Source organism: Alligator mississippiensis, chromosome 9 (genome assembly GCF_030867095.1).
Source record: "Alligator mississippiensis isolate rAllMis1 chromosome 9, rAllMis1, whole genome shotgun sequence".
Lineage (NCBI taxonomy): Eukaryota > Metazoa > Chordata > Crocodylia > Alligatoridae > Alligator > Alligator mississippiensis.
Window position 1 is genome coordinate 70,078,282 of NC_081832.1, and position 19,803 is coordinate 70,098,084.

The window sequence follows — 19,803 nt, forward strand, 5'->3', positions numbered from 1 at the left end:
CAATAATCCTTAGCATTTATGTAGCACTTTCAGTCTGGAGAATACTTCACAAAAAATATCTGCAAAAGCCTGACTGCACTTCTGTGATGGGGTTCAATAAGTGGTGTTATTCCATTAAAGACATTGAGGTACAGAGATTAATTCATAGATTGTAGAGTCGGAAGGGACCACAATGGATCATCGTGTCCGACCCGCTGCCCCTGGCAGGAAAAATGCAATGGTGCTTAACTTTTTTGGCTGGATGGGTGGTGGTGCCCAGGCTGTCCACAGACTTGATCCGGTTGAGTGTCCCAATCTGGCATGGGAAGGTCGCAGCAGGGCCACATCTGGCTGAACAGAGGGGTCAGGGGCATCCCGATCCCAATCTGTCCCCACAAAGGGAGGGAGCAAGTATAGCCCAGCCCCAATCCAGCGCCGTGTGGGAAGGGCGACTTAACTCAGCCCTGTGGGTGGGGAGGGAGGAGGCGGGAGGCTTGAGCCAGCTCCAGCCCAGCCCCATGGGTTTCATCCAGCTGTGGGGATGCGGGGAGGAGACATGACCTGGCCCCAGCCTGCTGCGCGGGGCTCGGAGTTTGGGAATTTGGCAGCAGGGGCGGGTGGCCATATTTACTGCCACCATGCCCCTGCCACCAAATTTCCTGATCTGTGAGGAGCCCTGGGGGCTGGGTACCTATGGCTCTGTGGGGTGCAGATTGAGCACCCCTGGGTTAACTGACTTGTCATAAGCCACAGAGGGAGTCATTGTCATGGGTCATTGTCATGGATTAGAGGCCACAGTTCAGGAAAATGGGCATATGTTCAAATCAGTTCCTATAGAAAAAGCATTTATGCACATGTCATTGTCTTCACAATCAGTGCCAGAACACTAGCTTTGCTGGCCTTTAGTCTCACACTTAAATTGACACCCTTCATACCATTAATGCTGTCTCAGGAACAGCTTTCCCGTTGTCTGATCATTCATTTCCACAAGCTGTTTTTTTAAGCTCATGGGACATAGAACAGATCATGAATATAAACGGACCGTTGTCATGGAAATAATATGATGATACAGGTTTTGTTGCAAGCAACGTACACTTGGCACTTCCCACATGCCTTGTACAGACAAATCCTACATAATCTTTCCTGTGTTCTGTATGGAATACGTCTCTGCGCTTCCTACCCACACGCAAGGGAATGACAACTGTCTCTGATTTTGAAACAGCCAACTGGAGAAATAGTTTAGGATTTGTAGGGGATAAGTCCTTAAATGGAGGCAACATCTTAGCTAAGGAGTTGTTCTAGTCATGTCTCTAATCAATCTCAAGCAAAATGCAGGGGCTAAATTCTAGCTAGATCTGTGCAGTTGTTAGTATCTTCTCTCCCCATTGTGTGGCAGCATGTGGTCCATGCAGACAAGGTGACCCCAAGGAGAACAGTTAATGGGGAATAACATCATGACGATCCCACTCTAGTACATGCCAGGAAGTGGGGGGAGGGGTCATGTGCTGCACTTGCAGGTTTAAAGCTTGTTAAGCACCAATCTCTTGGGCATTCAGCTTGTGTTTCTATTCTTTGTAGGCCCAGTCCATTAGAGCAGCGCTCTGCAGCAGCTGCACCTTCACAAACTTGCCTCTGGGGCTACAGAGAAGAGCAAGACACAGATTGCCCCAGTAAATACATTTTTTTCCATTTGGTTTGTTATCTGTAACCTATTTTCTCTATCTCTTTGTCTTGTACCTAACAAAGAATGATAGACAAAGAAAGGTTCCCAGTTCAGAAATGCTGGCTTTGGCTGTTATATGCTGATTTGGCTTTATGTTTTCTCTTGGATTCCTTTCAAATTATATCAGGGATGGGTTTTTTTTCTTTCCTTCCCTAGGATCTCCCTTTTCAAGTGACTCTGATTACAAAGTCATTGTCCTTATGGCTCCCATCTGGGCAAAGAGATCTGTAATAGATTCTACTTCTACACTGGTCACTGCTTATAGCTAGAGACCGACTTAATTTGTGGTCTCATGGAAACCGTGAAATCCACAAAATCGACAAAAATAAATAAACTGTTGGCTCCCCAGTGGGAGCCAGTGGTCCTCGCTGCCAGGAGGGCAACATGCAGGGCAGCCGACAAGATGGTAGCTGCCCCCTTGTTTGTCCTCCCTCTGTTGGCGCCTCTCCGTCAAGCAGTACCGAGGGGCAAGGCAGCACGAAGGGCAGCCAGAAATCAAGATTACAATGAGCTTCTCACCCCCCACCCTCTTCAGAGCCTCTCTGCCTGCGAAATTGGCTGTGTGCCCTGTGAACAGGTGACAAAAAACCCTTTGTAGGGCCACAATTTAATTATGTCCCTAGTTACTGCCCCTTCCAGATCAGAAAGCACCATAACCAATGAACTCCTTGCAGAGGTGATGCAATCACCTACCCTGGAGATCTTCAAGAGGAGACCGGGCGGTCACCTGACCCCAGCAGTCTTTCCTGCCTAGTGCAGGGGGCTGGACCTGATGATCTTGCGAGGTCCCTTCCAGCCCCTAACATCTATGAATCTATGAATAACCAACATTTTTAGTTTAGAAAAGTGTAACCCTTAAGTCAGGGGTGGGCAATTATTTTGGGCAGAGGGCCGCTTACTGAGTTTTGGCAAGCCATCAAAGGCTGCATGGTAGGCAGCCCAGAGCAGATTAATATTAATTTTCTAAATATTTTAGGGGCCCGTGGGCTGGATAGAATGGCCTGGCGGGCCGCATCCGGCCCCCGGGCCGCATTTTGCCCACCCCTGCCTTAGGTTGTGCTGGCAACGCTACTGTTACAGCCTAATGACTCTGAATAACAGCTGGGGCTAATGTAAATGTTGACTAGGTAATGTTATGGTCAGGTGGTGGCTGGGATAAGGGAATTTTCCCTTAAAACCTCCTAAAGCAATTCCTAACCAGTACCCAGCTCATCTTCAGTTCATGGGACTGCTTCTGAGAGGAGCTGAGCTTGTGCCTCTCCTACAGAGTTTACCTAACCTGCATTGAACTGCCAAGCAGCACTCCATATTGAGACCGGAGAGATTTCAGATAAATCCTGATATAGTTTCCATATATATAGAGAGAGGAAGGGAAAATAGATTTTAGAGGCTATTTATATTGCTGCTCAAGTACAAAGGAGCACATTGATACATTCACAGATCTTTTCCTACTGCAATAGATGCTGAAGCTGTCCTTTGATCACAATTGTAGTTTTGCTCCAGTGTGTCTGACAAACACACTACATTCTGTTTTATTACTAAGAAGGAATCTCTCATTTTAAACAAAAGGCTGAATTGGATTTCAGTGTGATGAACAGATCCAGTCTGCTACATTTTACTTTTTGGCCATTGTAATACTGAATTTCCCTGCCTAGCATCTTGGGTGTTATAAATAGGTAATGATGCAATTAGGATAATTATTATGGTTCTGAATGTAGTTTGCATCCTTACATAACAGGATGTTCTAACCCAAAAGCCTTATTATAAGGGTGGAGTGGAAGAACAGGCTGTAGCAACCTGAAATTATTCATGTATCACAGTTCACTTTATGCAGAATATAGACTAAATACACCTTTTCATTTTAAGAAAAATTAGGGTGCTAGCTTAATGCCTGTGCAAGGTTAGCATGACTGGCTCAAGGCTGGCACTAAGAAATCAAGTATTGTCAAGACATCATCTTCTTCCTGACCTGCAGAAAGCCCTGTTAGTCTGCCCAGCACATTGCCGGAGCAGAAACTACTGGCCATGCCAAGACACTGCCCATGCAATTATAAGTTATTGTAATAAATAGACAGATGCACCATATAAAGTGAAATAATGAGGCCAGATAATTCAGAGGAAGAATGTGCCCTGGGAGAGTGGCAGAAGCATATAACAGGTCCTTCCTCACTGCATGCAGAAACTCACCTTGGGTTCCCTGACCTCCTTATCCTCTTAGGTCTGTTAACAGCTGGTACATCCTGCCTCAACTTTCTTCAGACCTTGAACCTGGAGCAGGAGGCAAAGCCCTAAGAGGACAGAGGAGTCAATTCTAGGAACTGAAGAAAACCCTAACTCCTTAGTGCCCTGGCTGACATGAAACCCTTGTATCTTCCACTTCAATTACAGATAGCTGTTGCTGATTGGTTCCTTGCTGTGTCCTCCTTTCTCCATCAAAATCTTTTTACTTTCAGTGTCATTATTCCTATTCCTCTCCATTTTCTTCATTTCTACTCATTTTCATTTCTTTATAACCCTTCCTATTCCCCCCTTTCTCAATCTGTTTTGATGGACTGGCAAGGTAAACCGGGAAGTCTCATGAACTCTGAAAACATTTGTGCGCGCCAAAGGAGCATTCTTTCCTTAAGTAGTTATTCATGCAAATATACTTGACAGTAAAAATGAACCATTACTGAACTGGTGTAGATCCATTTATCTAGCAGTGTGTCAGCGGTTGGATTTACAGGGTTACCTGGTTTCATCAAAGGCAGCTGACTAGTTTGACTGCAGTTAGGATTCTACCAGTGTACTCCTAACATCCGCTTTCAAAAACATGATGTTGGAATAAATTGCTAGTGTGTGTGCAGAGAAATTCCTAGCCCCCCCCCCCCCCCCCCATGCTGTCTTTTATCCCCAACTTAGCTTCAGTTTATACAACATGGCCTGTACGGGTCCAGTGCCTTGTGTTGCATTTTTGAAAGAGAGAACCCATATAATACCCACTTGCAGAACATCTAACGCAGGGGTGGGCAAAATGCGGCCCGCAGGCTGGATGCAGCCCGCCAGGCCATTCTATGCGGCCTGCAGGGGCCCTAAAAATTTAGAAAAATAATATTTAACTGCCCCTGGCTACCTATCATGCAGCCCTCAATGCCTTGCCAAAACTCATTAAGCAGCCCTCCACACGAAATAATTGCCTGCCCCTGGTCTAACATGTAAGAGTTGAAGCCCAGATTACAAATTCAAGAACCAAAGCTAAACTAGGGAGCTCAAATCTGCATTTGACTCCAAGTCTGTTGGACTTCCAGGAGAAGTAAATCTCAGTCATGGGCTCTACAGAATAAGAGCATCCTTCTTCTAGTCCTCAGGTTTTCAAGCACAGACACCATTAACTTAACTGATGATGATCTTACTTGGTGTAACAGAACACAGAATTGGTTTCTCAGCTTGCTGATATCTAGCATGATTTTTACTGTTAATCTGTTCTCTCTGTGTCTGTCCACGATGATTCATCAGAATGGTTTCTCCATGTCAGAATACAAACCAAAAATATCAATGAAAATGACCTTTCCAAATGACAAGAGTGTTACTTTTACTCTCTGAGAATCCGTAATTGTACAATAATACCAGGTGCGCTGTCTGGAGGAGGAATTGGTTTCAGAGGGTTATTATTACTGTGGGCAATTAGAGCTCTCTGCTAAATTGTAGTTCCTGTAATTAGCATAGATGCATTAGGAGATGTATGAGTGAGGAGGAGATACAGGGTCCCTTACAGCAATATTTTAGCTTATTCTTCATTGCCCAATTAGCTACACAGCCATTCGCCAGCAACACACAGGAGTTTTTCTACCAACACGGGTACTTTGGTTTTAGGCCTTGGAGATCAGTGGGATGCTGCATAGAAAGTTTAGTTCCCTGACATGTGATTCCCATTTCGCATGAAAAAGGATCTAACTAAAAAGCTGACAGTGTTCTTTGGGAAGAACGGACTGACTTGGTCCAGAATCAGCACCATTGAGAGGACTTTGATGCCTATAGCAGCAATTCCTAGTCTCAGTAGAACAGCAGTGTAGATTTAACAGCCTCTGTCTTCATTTTTAGGTTGCAATTGTGCATGTGAGTAAGGCTAAGCACATGCATGCACATGTGAATGACTGCAGAAATGCATCCTTGGGGAGTTGCTGTTTTGTTGCCGTTTTAAAAAGGCTTAGTTATAAACCAAACATAAATGTTGAATTGGGTATGATTTTTATTGAATTCCTTTGTTTAATCTGTATGGCGGTTATTTATCAAATGGCTAAAATAAAGTCCATGAGGATAACTCAAACCAAAATAACTATTCCCCTAAGTACTGTGCGCATCACAGATGAGACCCGTGTTATTTGGCAATTCTGTAAAGGTATCAGATGCTTTATATGGAAGTGAGAAATTATTTCAGTTGAATTACTATTCAGGGAGGGAAGCAGAGAGACCACTACATTAGAAATATTTTTTTTGTTTTATATATGAACCCCAAATATGAGAGCAATACAGTGAATTGCTAAAATGGGTTTTCATTGCACAGTTTACCCCACACTGGGAGGTACAAGAGTTTGCCAGGATATGCAGGTGTTTTTCATTTTATAATATACTGGAGGCTTGATCATAACTGTAAGAAATATTTTTTCCTTAAGGAACTCTTCCAGCATTTTGCTCCTCTGCCAGGGAAAGTGGCATTGGTTAGTAGCTGCTCATTTCACAGTTACCACAAGGGAGTGTTAGATGCTGACTCCACTTTTACCAGAAGTACGTTGCACACAGGCTTATGAAAGTTGGTTTTGTTGCCATTAAATGTACCTTTAAGAGAGTGTCTTTTACTCACTTACGACACTTCTTTTTGTTTACATTTGAAATATCAACCTACCATTATATCTAAATTTTATTTTGTTCTTTCCAGAAAACTAAGGCACTTTCAGGCACTAAAATTCTAAGAGAAGTGGGTTAAGGAGATGCGGTCTCTAACGATGACCAACTACAGTGATAGCTTATTGCTATCAAAGAAAAGTGGGGCTGGAAGGAATCTCTGGAGGTCATCTGGTCCAACTCCCTGCCTGAAGCAGGATCATCCCTATTCAAACAATCCCATACGATCCTTATGTATCCTCTTACTAAAACTGCACAGTCAACCCTGTTCCACAACCACAAGGCATAACACTAACCTGCCACAGTTATACAAGCATTAGGGCAGAATACCTAAACTCAGCTGAATGGAGTAAAATACCTGCTGCATCAGTTCAACCCTTTGTCTTTCTGTGATAACAAAGTAAGTGCTACACAGATAATTATGCAGGGTGATTGTTTATATCTCCTGTGTGTAAAACAGAAGAGATCCCTACCGCTGTACTGCATTGTTGATTCAGTTCTGATTGGGAGAGAAGAAACATTAAAAGCTGGAAATTAAATTTAGCGGTGGTGTAAATTAGACAGTCTTGGTCAGTAAAGGACTTTAAGGATCCATGAGTGTCTGAAGGGTTAAGGTGATGTGACAGGTGGGAGAGATGGATGCAAAATAAATCATTTAATGGGAATTTGTAAAGTTTCCATGAGAGTATGTAGGTAGAACGTCCCTGCCTCCTGCTTTCTTCTGAACTATTGACATATAAGTTATATGAAGGTAGATCTTTTTACGTGCGTGTGCCTCCAAATATTATCAGTAAATCCTACCACCAGACACAGCAGAAAACTCTGCATGTCAATAGGGTCAAAGTTAAAATAGGCTAACAGAGGCCAGGATATTCAAAAGAATAAAAACAGTGCTTCACCTTTTCAGTATTTGTGACACTTTTCACTAAGGCTTGACTGAAAAGCTTGATTTCCAGTTTTATTGCTTTGGCAATTTTTTGCTAAAATGTTTACCATGTATAGGTGCAGTTTTTCTCTGCCTGTAAATTTCCTTTTTCATGGGTTTTTGGTTGTAAACTCTGCTTACTCCTTTAACACGGCAATCCAATTTAGCAACAGTAGAAGTTTCTGGTAATATAAATTACTTACCTGGACTTTCAAATTAATATATGAGATAGATTACTGTAACAAATAACTTATCACCATGATGTTTCCTTATAAATATAATAGGAAAATGTATTTTATGAAAACAGTTCTGAAATGGATTTCCTACTGTAGACATGGCACTTTCTTAAAAAAGAAAGAACTGGTTTCTAGCTCCTGTTATTCTGCATTCCCATTAAGTGTGCATTCAACTCCCATTAATTCTACATTGTCAAGAGAGAACCATGACAGGATTAAAGTGTGCAATTTGTTCTAATGTAAGAATAGCAGAAGCTTTATATAAATCTGCTAGAAAGACTTCATGTCCTATTTACTGCTTATAGATTCCTTTGAGATATACATCTAGAGAGCAGTCCAAATGATCTGACTGAGGAACAAGCGTGATTATTATTAGAACTGGGTTTCAGAGTTCAGTTCAATCCAGCCATCACAGTGCACCAAGCGTACATAGCATCTCCAATCTTGTTCTGACATTCTTCAAATGCAGGTATCAGGAGCGGGAAGATTGCAAACAAATATTAAAGAATGAGCAAGGCATCCCATAGCAGGCACATGAGGTGGATTGAGTTATTTAATCTGGCACCAGAATATACTTCCTTAACCAAAATACAATTGGAGTTGGATGACTGATCAACTCTGTCCAGTCAAAGCTCACTTCTCTGTTCAAGGGTCCTATTTATTTTCTTGTATTTTTAAGGAAAATACTGAAGGTAGCTGATTTACTGCCTTAAATAAACTTGGTCATTTTCTTATTAAAAAGTTGATTCCCAGTAAGCTAAGTTACAGTCAAGGAAGATTGTTAAAACAAAACCAAAGAAGTTTTATTGCCATTAATACTTACAAAAAAAAGGCAGGATAGTGTCACTTATTATTTTGACGTGGAGGGCTGTTTAAGGTGTAAATGTCTGATCCTACGTGTCTGCGGCGTGGCCTTTGCTTATTACACCTCAGTGGCATCTTCTGCCCAAAAGGGGCCTAAAGTACTCTGAGGGCTACAAGTACATTGATTCAACCCACTCAAAAAGCAGCTGCTTCTAAGCTGTTTGTACCCAACAGCTTGCAAAGAACAATTTTTCCAACTATTTAGCTGGTCTAATAAAAGATATCACATTTACCCAAAGAACCTTGTCTGCCTACATCCTTAGACCAGCACAGCTACAACCAACAACCCAGTTTCTAACACAGGACAACAGGATTTCTAGGCAAGGAAGTGACTATTTTTCCACTTCACACTCAAGGAAGATTTTTTTATTTTTAAGGCTACTCCAAAGCAATGGCTTCTAGTAGACTGAAACCCCATACATAACAGATGTTTGCAGGCTGGAACATAAAACATACCTGTGCATCTAAATCACTTTTGGTCTGCTTTTTATGATGCAACTGTGAATTGTGCTTATCTTTTTGTAATTAAAGGGTGGAACAGATGGTGAAGACTTAAAGTGGTGCATTCATTAAATTAACTTAAAGTATGCTTATATGTTAATTTTATATAATGGGAGTTTTGCTTCAGTGAAACAGAACTGGAATGAGTCTCAACCTCGGGGATTGCTTACTATACAAGATGCTTCACTGTGAAAAGATTCCACTATATGTCACTGAGTCAGACTCTGAATATGTGCCAAATACCAATCATATGACCAGCTTAATGGAAGAAGGGCATTTCTTCATGCCAGTATGTATCTATCACATGCACATCCCTGCTAACCTAAACTGCACCAAATTCCCTCATAGATCTGTGGCTTTTGTGTAGAATAAAGGGAAAACAATGGTATCTGACTAAATATTTTAAAAAGCAAATTGGGGAGCTGTTGTAGAATTGAAACCAAGTATAAATGAACTTTTGATGCTTATAATTAAAATAATCATTACCAGTAACACATTTTTCTCCTAAAAGCAAGGACACCTGCAGCCTTGAGATTCAAGTAGGAAGGAAGCCAGTTCGAGGAGGCCAAGTTCTGATAGTGATGAAGTCAGTGGATATTTTTCCAGTGGTTAAGTTGGGACCAGTATCAGGCAAGTAATCTGCAAAGAATTCCCCACTGGCTAATCCATAGAGGTGTAGTAGCTGAGATCCAGATGGGCTCATTCACCCACAAACTCCTTTCCCTGCCTGGAGGCAAACACCAGACCTCCAACTAAGGGGGTTAATAATAAACAAGAGGTATAGAAAAAATATTTCCTGAAGACATTTGAAAATGCTACATGATAATTTTAAAGAACTCATTTTAAAATGCTAATTTTGAAGGGCTCAACACAGGAATGTTAAAACTTTAATCATAGGATAAAGTCTCTGAAAATATTCTTGTAAGGGGCAGGCTTGTCACAATGCCCCAAGAGGAAGCTGGGAGATATAAACTTTCTCCAGGTTTATAGAAGCTGCTTACTGAAAGGTTACCATCTTTGACCGCTCATTTGAATTTTACAGGCCTTTTAACTTACACGTAACTCCAATGGAGTTTCAGTTTGTATAGCTCACAGAGGAAGACACAGTGGAAAGCAAAGTAACGTATTTCACAAATAGCAGTGGGACTGTGTTAAGTATTCCTGGATGTCAGAAAGTGCTTTTCTTTCAATTAGAAACTTGTCTGCACTAAACATTTTGGGGGGACTGAATGGTTCTATTGAAAAAGCCTGGAGCAAGGTTTTGGCAAGCATTTCACAATAATGAAGCTATGCCCAGCTCCAGCTATAGATGCATAATACCCATCTCCCAAGCAACTCATCCACAAGTGGCATAGCTTTGATCTGCATTTATCTGCATACAAAGGAATCTACTCCCATATGCAGTCTTTAGGATGGATGAGCTCATGAAAAATGGCACCAGAAAGCACACACAAGACCCAGAAGTGCGAATTTATCCCTGGCATAATTCTTATCCCAGTGAAAAAACGTTACAGATTAATATATCCCAGTGATTAATGAGAAAAGAAATGAAAGGGCTAGCCACACTATCTGCCTTTTAATTATATTTAACTCACTGTAATATCACTATTGCATTGTGTTCTGTAGAAACAAGTGAGAGGACCGTGAATCAAACTAATCTCTGCTAACCTCAAAAAATTGGTTAAATTTTTAATAATGCTGTGTTTATCTGTCTGGTTCATGTGGAGAATAATAAGAAAACATTTTATTAATATGTACTTCTTGTGTGTTATCTGGTCCCCAAGGTTCCCGAATCAATATATAAACACGCACGAAGTTTCACAACACTGTGGTAATGTAGGAGAAGTGGGTCGCAGGGAAGTTAAAATCTGCTGAACATCTCGCATACTAGCTGTGCCACAAAAAAGAGGAAGTAAGATTTAGTGGATAGAGCATGCAGCTGAGTCAGGCCTGACATTGTCTTACTGGCCTTGACACTTCACTGCTGCAGGACGTTGGGCAAATCTCTTCATCCCTCTGTGCCTTCATCTCCCCCCTTGGCCAGTCAGGCATATTTCATCTGTACAACACAGAATAAATGGCGCTGATTGAAGCCTCTGTGTGCCACTAAACACAAATAAGGAACCCTGTTTTGTGCTTTAACCACTACACTGTGCTGTCCCTGTTCGTAATCCAAGGGTCCTCCTTTTCAGATAAATGTTCACAAAATATAGATGTCGTTACTAAATAGAGTTTCTCATGTGGCATCAGATGCTCTTTAAATTAAAAAAAAAAAAAAAAATCAATCTATAGAATAACTAGCAGCTGTATACCAGTGACTCACGGGAAGCTCCCAGTTCTGAATTTTGAGTGGATATTTGTATTCTGATGTAATTTTGTCTCATCACAACCTGCAGGAGCTCTGCATGAAGCAGCACAAAGAACACAGTTATCCATCCCGTGGTTTCTGAGCCAACAAGCCCAAAATACTTATATTAGAAAAACGACTATTTTGCTAGAGCTGCTATTTCATTTTTGGAATATACTCTTCCTTTGTGAAAGTTCATAGATTGCAGAAGATTCACATTTGAAAAATACAACTGTTACCAGACCCTCAAGAAAAAGCAATACAGGAAAGGAAGTGTGTTCCACTGTTGTTCAGAATATCAGATTTCAAGGTAATTCCTGTCTAGCATGGTGCAGTTCTTGGATTTTTAACTGCCAGATTTTGATACAGGAATCATTTATGGTTCCGCGCTATGCAACACCATATGTAGAGATTAACACCATAATGTTCATCCTTCTTCAGAAACAAATAGGGAAGGAAGGAAGAAGTAAAAATGTAACACCTTTCAGAATACAGCCTCTAATTTCTTGTTAAATCTCTCTCAAAGAGATCATTATTTGTAATTCTGTGAGTTGGAACATGCTTGTAGCTGTGACAATAAACCTAATAAATGCTCTTGAACAGGGTGGTTACTTTCGTATTACTCACACAGTCCTTTTCTCAACTGTACATTTTTGCCTTGAGGGATGTTCCTGCCTTTCTCCATGACGTCTAACAGCATTGTTGTTATACTGGTTAGCTTTGTAGGGTGGAGATGGGTAGAAACTATACACACAGATACCAATAACTTAATTTCTTGAGGCCAAAATCTCTTAAGACAGAGACTCATAGGTTATAGTCATTATCAGGTACTGTCAAAATACTATATTTAAACACAACTGGGCAAACTCAACACCATTCCCGATGAGCCCAAACATTAACCCTCTGTGGGAAAGCTGTTTTCAAATAATGCCTATTATATAGTGCTCTTCCTCAGTAGGTCACAGCTGGCTTTGCAGAGGTTTGTATGTCATTTCAAGGTGGGGAATCGGCTCTGAAATGGCAAAGTGAATTGGTCAAGATCATCCAACAGGCCAGTAGCAGGGCCAGGCATCAAACTTGGATATCCTGTCTAGTACAGCCACAGTAACTAGAAAACCTTTGATTTCTTGTTCTTAGAGCATGCACTAACTCCTTTTTCCTCCAAAGACCATGTTTTGGAGCCTCATAGCTGCCACTTTTTCCTCTGAAGATCTTCAAAGTATGTTGTGCTGATGTCAGGGATATAATGATGCAGCCAGGCACTCAAGGCACAGGGGCTGTGGTGACTTAACATTGGCCACCAGCACAGTCACACAGCTGCCAGTGTTTTTGTTGTCCCCCTCCCCCTAAGTCAGCGCCCAGGGTGGTTGCCTGGTCACCCCACCCTAGTTATACCACTAGCTGATGCTCCCCCAATCTTCTCTAGTGGTGTTAGGCATCTTAAATCTACGGCTTTGGTCCTCTTTTCTAAGACAGTTTCTTCTAGATTCGGCAGCAACTATCACCCCAATCACTATGCATTCTATTCCCCAAAATGCATTTTTGGGCCTGGACAGGCAATGCCCTGGGAAAGGTCTTGCATCCAGATCATCCAAATCCAAAACTCAGCACAGTCCCTGGCTCCTGCCCTTCCTATGCAAGCCCTGCATATGGGAATGTCAGGGTTCAGTGCTGGGAGGGTGGAGGGCAGTGGATCATCCTGCACACACAAGATAGGAATTCGAAAGATGCTGGCTACACCCTAATGAGGTCACTACGCATTTGGCTAAAATAAATCTGCTTTGGGCAACAGACTGTGAAATTTATCTGCACTTGTGTAAAGATGTATACCAAAGCTGAGATAACCCACAAAAGCATCTGTTTCTTACTGTTGTATCAAGCACATTCTCTGCACTTAAATTTGCCAAGACCTCACAACAGTTAGGGTCTCACTGCTGCTTAACAGACTTGCATCAAGGCACAAGGTAATACAATGAGGTTGAATGGGCCTTGATGCATTTACATTTTTGTTTAATAGGTTAAAGCCAAATAATACTCGTTAACCCAATTTTAACTGTTTCCTCAAAATCTACTTTTTAAAAATATTGCTGCTTGTCAATTTTCAGCAATCATTATATTAAATAGCCATATCATCAAGTAGACACTTTTAATAAACATCCCATACATAACCAAAGTTGACTCTACTTTCCTTGTTTGGTTTCTTTTCACTAAATATTTTATTGCCAAGTTTTCTTTTTAACTTGTCTCCTATGCGGTATAAAGACAAAAGGAAAATTAGGGACCTTATAAGGTGGTTTCATCTCCCAACACATACTGGAGGAAGGGCATCCCAGAAACCATTTGCTGGTTCAGTATTTACAGATTTTAGATGTTGAAGCTACTGATTTGCATGAACAGTATGAGGAAGTCTGATGTCCTCCTGTTTATTGTAGTCTTAACAGTTTGGGAGAAAGACAAAAGCAAGGAATAAAAGGTAACCCTGTATTCAGCCAGGTAGCGATGATCCAACAGCTTTCCTAGTGGCTCCAGTGACCTGGAAAATACAAATTAAAGTAGGTTAATGGAGACTTTGAAATACATAATAAGAAATAAGAAGTAGGGCAGCAGGAACCAGGTTGTGATTCCTAATTCCTGTAATATCCAGAGCTGTTTCATAAAAGGATTCCAGCTCTCAGCCTTCACGCTCTCCTCCAATCTAGACGGCTGAGTTCTACTCGTCTTACCAAATCAGCTGCACAAATGAAATTCTGAAATATTCGTAGGCATCTAGCAATACAATAGCTTATTATAAGGAATCTAAGGGTCAACAGATAAACCTAAATAGTACCACGTTGAGGTGAATGGAGCAGGCCCCATGTAGACAAATCTCCCATCAGCTTCAAATTAAGGTTGTGGGGGTGGCTGTATAATTTCTTTCTGCTACTTTTTTTTCCTGCTCCTGCTTCCTTCCACCCCCTTCACATGTAATTTACATTCAGTTTGCACGCCCACCAAATGCCAAATTGATTCAAATTGCCCCGCACCTCTTGCACCCACTTATACATGATGTGAAATTTGTTTACATGCTGCTGAAGATGACCACAAGAACAAAAGCAGGACTGGCACCAAAGGAAATAACAACAGCTATTTTTAGGCTATTATAATCTGTTCATCTTGCCTCTGTCTCTTGAAGTAGACTTTGCACAGATGCATACTACTGTTGTCAAACCTGCAGTATCATGCAAATTCCTCAGACATCTCTCTCCTGATTCCATTAATCCATGGGCTAAGTCCATTCAGATATGCATATAGCAGAAATAACGTTAAAATATCAGGATTCTAATGTTTCTTTTATATACCAAAAGACCAGATTCATTTTATGAACTGTTAGTTTGACACCTATTTGACTAAAGCAAAGTTTTGTAATAATGTTTCAAAACATTAGCAGTGTATGAACTGAGCCAGACTTATTACTCTTTCTAAGAATTACACGCCTAAAGAAATATTTATTAAAAGTGCTTTCTTGTCTGAAAGCTTATATGTCAGTTTCAGCTTAGGGTGAATTTTATGGTTCACTAAAATATAGAGGTTGATAATCGACAGGCTACTACCTATCGCATCCCCTGTAGATACTGTAATAGTACTACTGAAACTAGTACGTGGTTGTACTCTATGTAGTTGCAGGAAAAATAACCTCTCTCTCTTTTTAACGTTAGTCTTATTTTCATTAAAAGTTTCCTAGCCCTTTTCCATTAGGGAACATATGTCGCCATGTAACAGCATCCTGTAAAAACCTGCTGATTTTCCCTTAAAATAATTTATCAATGCTATGGCCAACATATTATAAAAATCTCCGGGGAAGAATATATGTACACTTATGAAATGTATAAAATCATAGTATTGTATGAAAGTTTCACAGAAAAGCAGATATTTACTGTACAATGGTTTTGCTCGCTCTCAAAACACATGCTAATAGACTGCTTATTCTAAATTTGGCAGATTGGTTTTATTTTTATTTCGTATATTTCCTGTATTCTAAAAACGAAACTGAAAATTAGCGGACTGGCTATGGATTCTTTGTCCGGCTACCTTCATACGAACACAATTTCCCTGCACAAGGTGCTACGAGTGTTTGCAAGCCAGTGTGATCTGCTACAAGATACACCTTTAAACCTGACACAGTGTTGCTTCTAACCATCATCAAAAACTTTCTCCACTAGCATGAATTGAATAGCTATAGAGGCTGCACACGGCATGAAGGCCGCCAGTTGAACAGTGACATGCAATATATTGTTTCCAACAAGGTCTTGATTTTAGTTTATATCCAGTTGCAATTACAGTGACTGATAGAAAAGAAAAAGAAAAGAATTGTCCTCATACTTGTGCAGTGAGTCAAGAGCCCTGCCTACTTGACCTCCCAACTAAGTAAACAATATTAATTTACCTCTTGCTTTTCTGGATTCTGATCCACATTTAGTAAAGATGGTATTTTAGATACTTCAGGTTTTCTTGATTCCGTCTTCCACACTTTTACCTGTTTAACTTTTACAGACAGATACCTAATCATTTCCAGGCTTCATATTTTTAACTTCCCATGTGCTCCTTCACTTTCTTCTGTGCTTAATTCAATTACTTTGGAAACAACGATGAACCCAAAAACAAAGTCATACTGAAGATTCAGTGTGAGAATAAAAGGGAGGTAGCATGCCAAAGAATGTTATGCTGCTGGACTGAATATGAGCAGTTTAATTCAGGTTCTGATTGATTTAATTAAACCTAGATGCAAGACCTGTTGCCAAGGATTTGCATTTGGCTACATACCTGCTACTGGTCAAACCGGTCTCAAGAAAACATGGTAAAACCACTAAAGAAAGCTCAGTTGTCTGGCATCTCACACACCCAGAAATGCAAAGAAAATGAAATGACAGCTCACAAAAAAAATCCAAACTATTTTTAGGCTTGTTTAGCATGTCAAAAACACATCATCATTTTAAATGGCTATTCTCATTTTGATCCAAAATTTTGGGAATTGTGGAACATTACAGCAATAGAAAGATCACATCAGTGCCCAATCTTATGAGGTGCATTTTTTTCTCAGCATCTTCTACCCAAATTACATATTGGTATTTAGTTGTCAGTTAACTAATATCTTCAGCTAGTACTTGCTGCAGATTTACAAAATCAAAGAACAGTCGTAGTGTCATACCTTCCACGCCTTTGAGATCCTTCTGTTGCGGTGTTATTGGCAGCTCTGGGAAGTGAATGTCTCTTTTCTCAGATTTAGAAATATTACGTTTCTTTCGGTGTGTGTTGACAATTGTATCAGTCTGAGAAGCTGGATCATACAGCGTGACTTTTTCTATTGGAGTCTAAATAGAAAAACCACAATATGCCCAAGGATAGATGTAGCATGGCCATTACTTACCATTACCTTACAATTTTCAAGAGGTTAGTGCCAGATAAACAGACCAAAATAAATTAAAACGTCAAAGTCCAAATTCAATAAAATTCTAAAAAGATCTTCACACACTACACACACCGTAGGTGACGTGCAGGGGAGGGTGCAGGAGGACATATGCCCCCCCCTAAAATTGGCTGCCAATGATGCCCGTGTCACCATCTGCGGACGGTCGCTACCCGCCACCCCCCCTCTCTGCTGACACTGCCACGGCCGCCTGCAGGCAGTCCCTGCTCACCACTGACGCAGCCCTGCTGCCAACACCACCGCCAACGACTATGGGGAGTTGCTGTGGTCCCCCAGCCTCAGGAGGCATGCGTGGCTTAATGACACACAGTACCAGCTATGAATTATGTAATGTTCATCTTTCAAAAAAGATCTAGCATACCGTGACTCTTGCTTCTCTGCAAACAGTGGTATTAAAAAACAACAGCACTAGTCACCTAGTACTGTTTCACCAACTTATAAAGATGAAGAAAGGAGAGTCTCAAGAATGTACTTTTCATGCCAAAAAGTGGAGCTGTCAGAATTAAGTTCTTTTATACTAATTAGATAAAGCTTATTATAGAGAAAACAATACTAGTAAAAACAATACTAGATGGAAGTGTATAACTCTTTCATAAAAATTGGGTAAAATCTTAGCTCCCTTGAAGTCAAGAGCAAAACACCCATTAATGTTAATATAGCCATGACTTCACCCACTATCCAGTTTCTTTCCCTTGTTGTGTAGAGTCATCCCAACACCTGGGAAATCTCCAGAAACCACCTGGCTTGTCCTTAAATAAGCCATCATTGTAATATTTTTATGCCATTACAGCACATCAACAGTAGGCATGTGAAAAGTTAAATGATTAATTGTTTAACTGATAAGGCCAGTGATGGCAGGTTAGTTTACCAGTTATCGTTTAGGGCAGGGCAGGGCAGAGCCTGGCAGGAAAGGTGGCGGGGTGTGGCACGCAGTGTCTGTGGCAGGTTGGGGAGGGGGCTGTGGAGACTGGTACCCATAGCCTGAGGTTAAAGAGGAAAATAGTAGGGGGCCTAATGACTCATCAATTTAGCAATTAGCTGCTGTTCAAAGGTATTCCCCTCCCTCCCAACCAGGGGCTGCATGTGGTCTGGCTGGGCTTGCCACCACCTCCTCCCCCTGCTGTCAAAGGGCCCAGGGAATGGCTCCTAGCAGCAGCTGAGTCCAAGCTGCTGTTTTATCAGTTAACAGTTTAACCGATATCATTATAGAAGGTTTTTTAAAAACAATATTTACATCCCTAATCAAAAGGAAAAGAAGAGAAATAGATGAGGGCATGAAATCAAGAAAGTCTATGTTTAAATCTTTGGGTCTGTAAACATACTTGAGTCACAGGTCCATCATCCTGCCTGGTGTTTGGACCACTCTGTCCCATTGGCTGCCAAGGGCTCCTCCTTTTCTTTGCTTTTTCAGGAAGCCTATTCAAATCAGTAGTTTTATATACAAAATAATTCGTCAGTCCAGTGCTGAATGTCCTGGTTATATAAACAATGTATTTGAAATTAGTTGGTGGCAGTATGTGTTTGTCATCAGAGCATAGATAGTGTTTATCCCGGTGTTTTGCAAACCGCCATATAATACTAATGAAGAATACATTTCAGATTCAAAACATCTCACCAACATTAACTAACTTGTGATAATGGTAAAAAAAATATTATCCCTAGTTCACAAATGAGTCACATCTGTCCTTTACCTAGCCCTAGGAAGGCAACACATTAATGAACCAATTATTCATTTCAGTGCCAACTGTCTACCACACCAAAAAAACACTAACCTTGTATTGGAATGGGGGAAGTATGAATTGAAGTTTGCAGCAATAAGGTTCCCACATACTGGATTGATGGGAGGCATTGTTGTACAAAGCACCACAGGTGAAGGATCTTCCTTCAACATGCTGGGATCATTGCTAGCTGTTGCATCAGCAATCGTAGGCTTACTCTCTTGAGGGAAACTTAGAGGAATCTGTGAGGAACTGGTCCACTGAGTCACTGCATCTTCTTGATCAGTCTTTTTCATCTCTGGAATCTCCTGTTTCCTTCCTTTCACCTTAGCACCCTTTACCTTTACACCCTTGGGTTTTTTGTCCTTTTCAATATCCTGGAAAAGATGCTACATCAAAACACACAGACACTTTGACAGAAAATGTTGCTAATTTTAAGCTGGTCTTTATTATGCAAGGTGCTGAATCCCCTCTACTCCCGCTGAATTCAGTAAGAGCTGGGTTCTTTGTGTGTTACAAAACTGGATGCTATCACTGTTTTTACTTTGGAAGCTCTAATTCCTTTCATGCCATCAAAGAAGCATTTTTAGAATTGCAGCTTCAGTTCTCTCTCAATCCTAACATCAAAGATGACATCGAATGTACGGAGGTGGCAAAATTACTTTTAACAGTAATAAATGAGCATATCACTCTACCAGTTCCACTTCAAGAAGGTACCTTTTGTCATTTAATAAGTTGAAAACTTTTTGTAAAAGTATCAATAAAAGGACCAGGTAATATGCCAATCATAGCTGAGTAAAAGTCTACCTGCAGCTGAAAATTAAGAAAAATAAACCAATAACCTTAAAATTAATAGCTTAATGAAAAAAAAAATATTCTCTTTCTCCCAGCCCTCTCTCCCCAGGGCTAAGGTTTCCCTGCTGATGGTGATTGGTCAGAGCAGATAGGATTCAGGGTCTCAGCATGGTACAAAAAGGCAAGTGACATTTCCCCCATCTCTCAAATTAAGGTCTAGCAAGCTTCTAGAGTGGCATTCTCCTGTGCTTCCCTTAGTTTCACTCCTGCTACCTGACTGTTAAAGAACTAGAGTCCTAGGGTTGACTAGAGGATGGAAGCCAAATGAAACAAGCATGCACACAGGCCAAACAGCCACTTCCACATATAA

General features: G+C 40.9%; 1 protein-coding gene across 6 annotated transcripts in view; it reads right to left on the reverse strand.

Annotated features, from left to right (window-relative positions):
• Window positions 1–13,449: 13,449 nt before the first annotated feature.
• The window catches only part of CDKL3 (cyclin dependent kinase like 3), a 28,474-nt gene continuing 22,120 nt past the window's right edge, over window positions 13,450–19,803 (reverse strand). For 3 of the 6 annotated variants that reach the window (XM_019478498.2, XM_019478497.2, XM_019478502.2), the window contains 5 exons: window positions 18,693–19,027; window positions 18,243–18,393; window positions 16,642–16,804; window positions 15,880–15,977; window positions 13,450–13,989 (listed from right to left, as the gene is read on the reverse strand). In XM_019478498.2, coding sequence (XP_019334043.2) covers window positions 13,942–13,989; window positions 15,880–15,977; window positions 16,642–16,804; window positions 18,243–18,393; window positions 18,693–19,027 — 795 coding nt within the window. In that variant the 3' untranslated portion in view covers window positions 13,450–13,941. The remainder of the gene's footprint in view (window positions 13,990–15,879; window positions 15,978–16,641; window positions 16,805–18,242; window positions 18,394–18,692; window positions 19,028–19,803) is intronic. The other 3 variants (XM_019478500.2, XM_019478499.2, XM_019478501.2) reach the window with 3 other exon arrangements.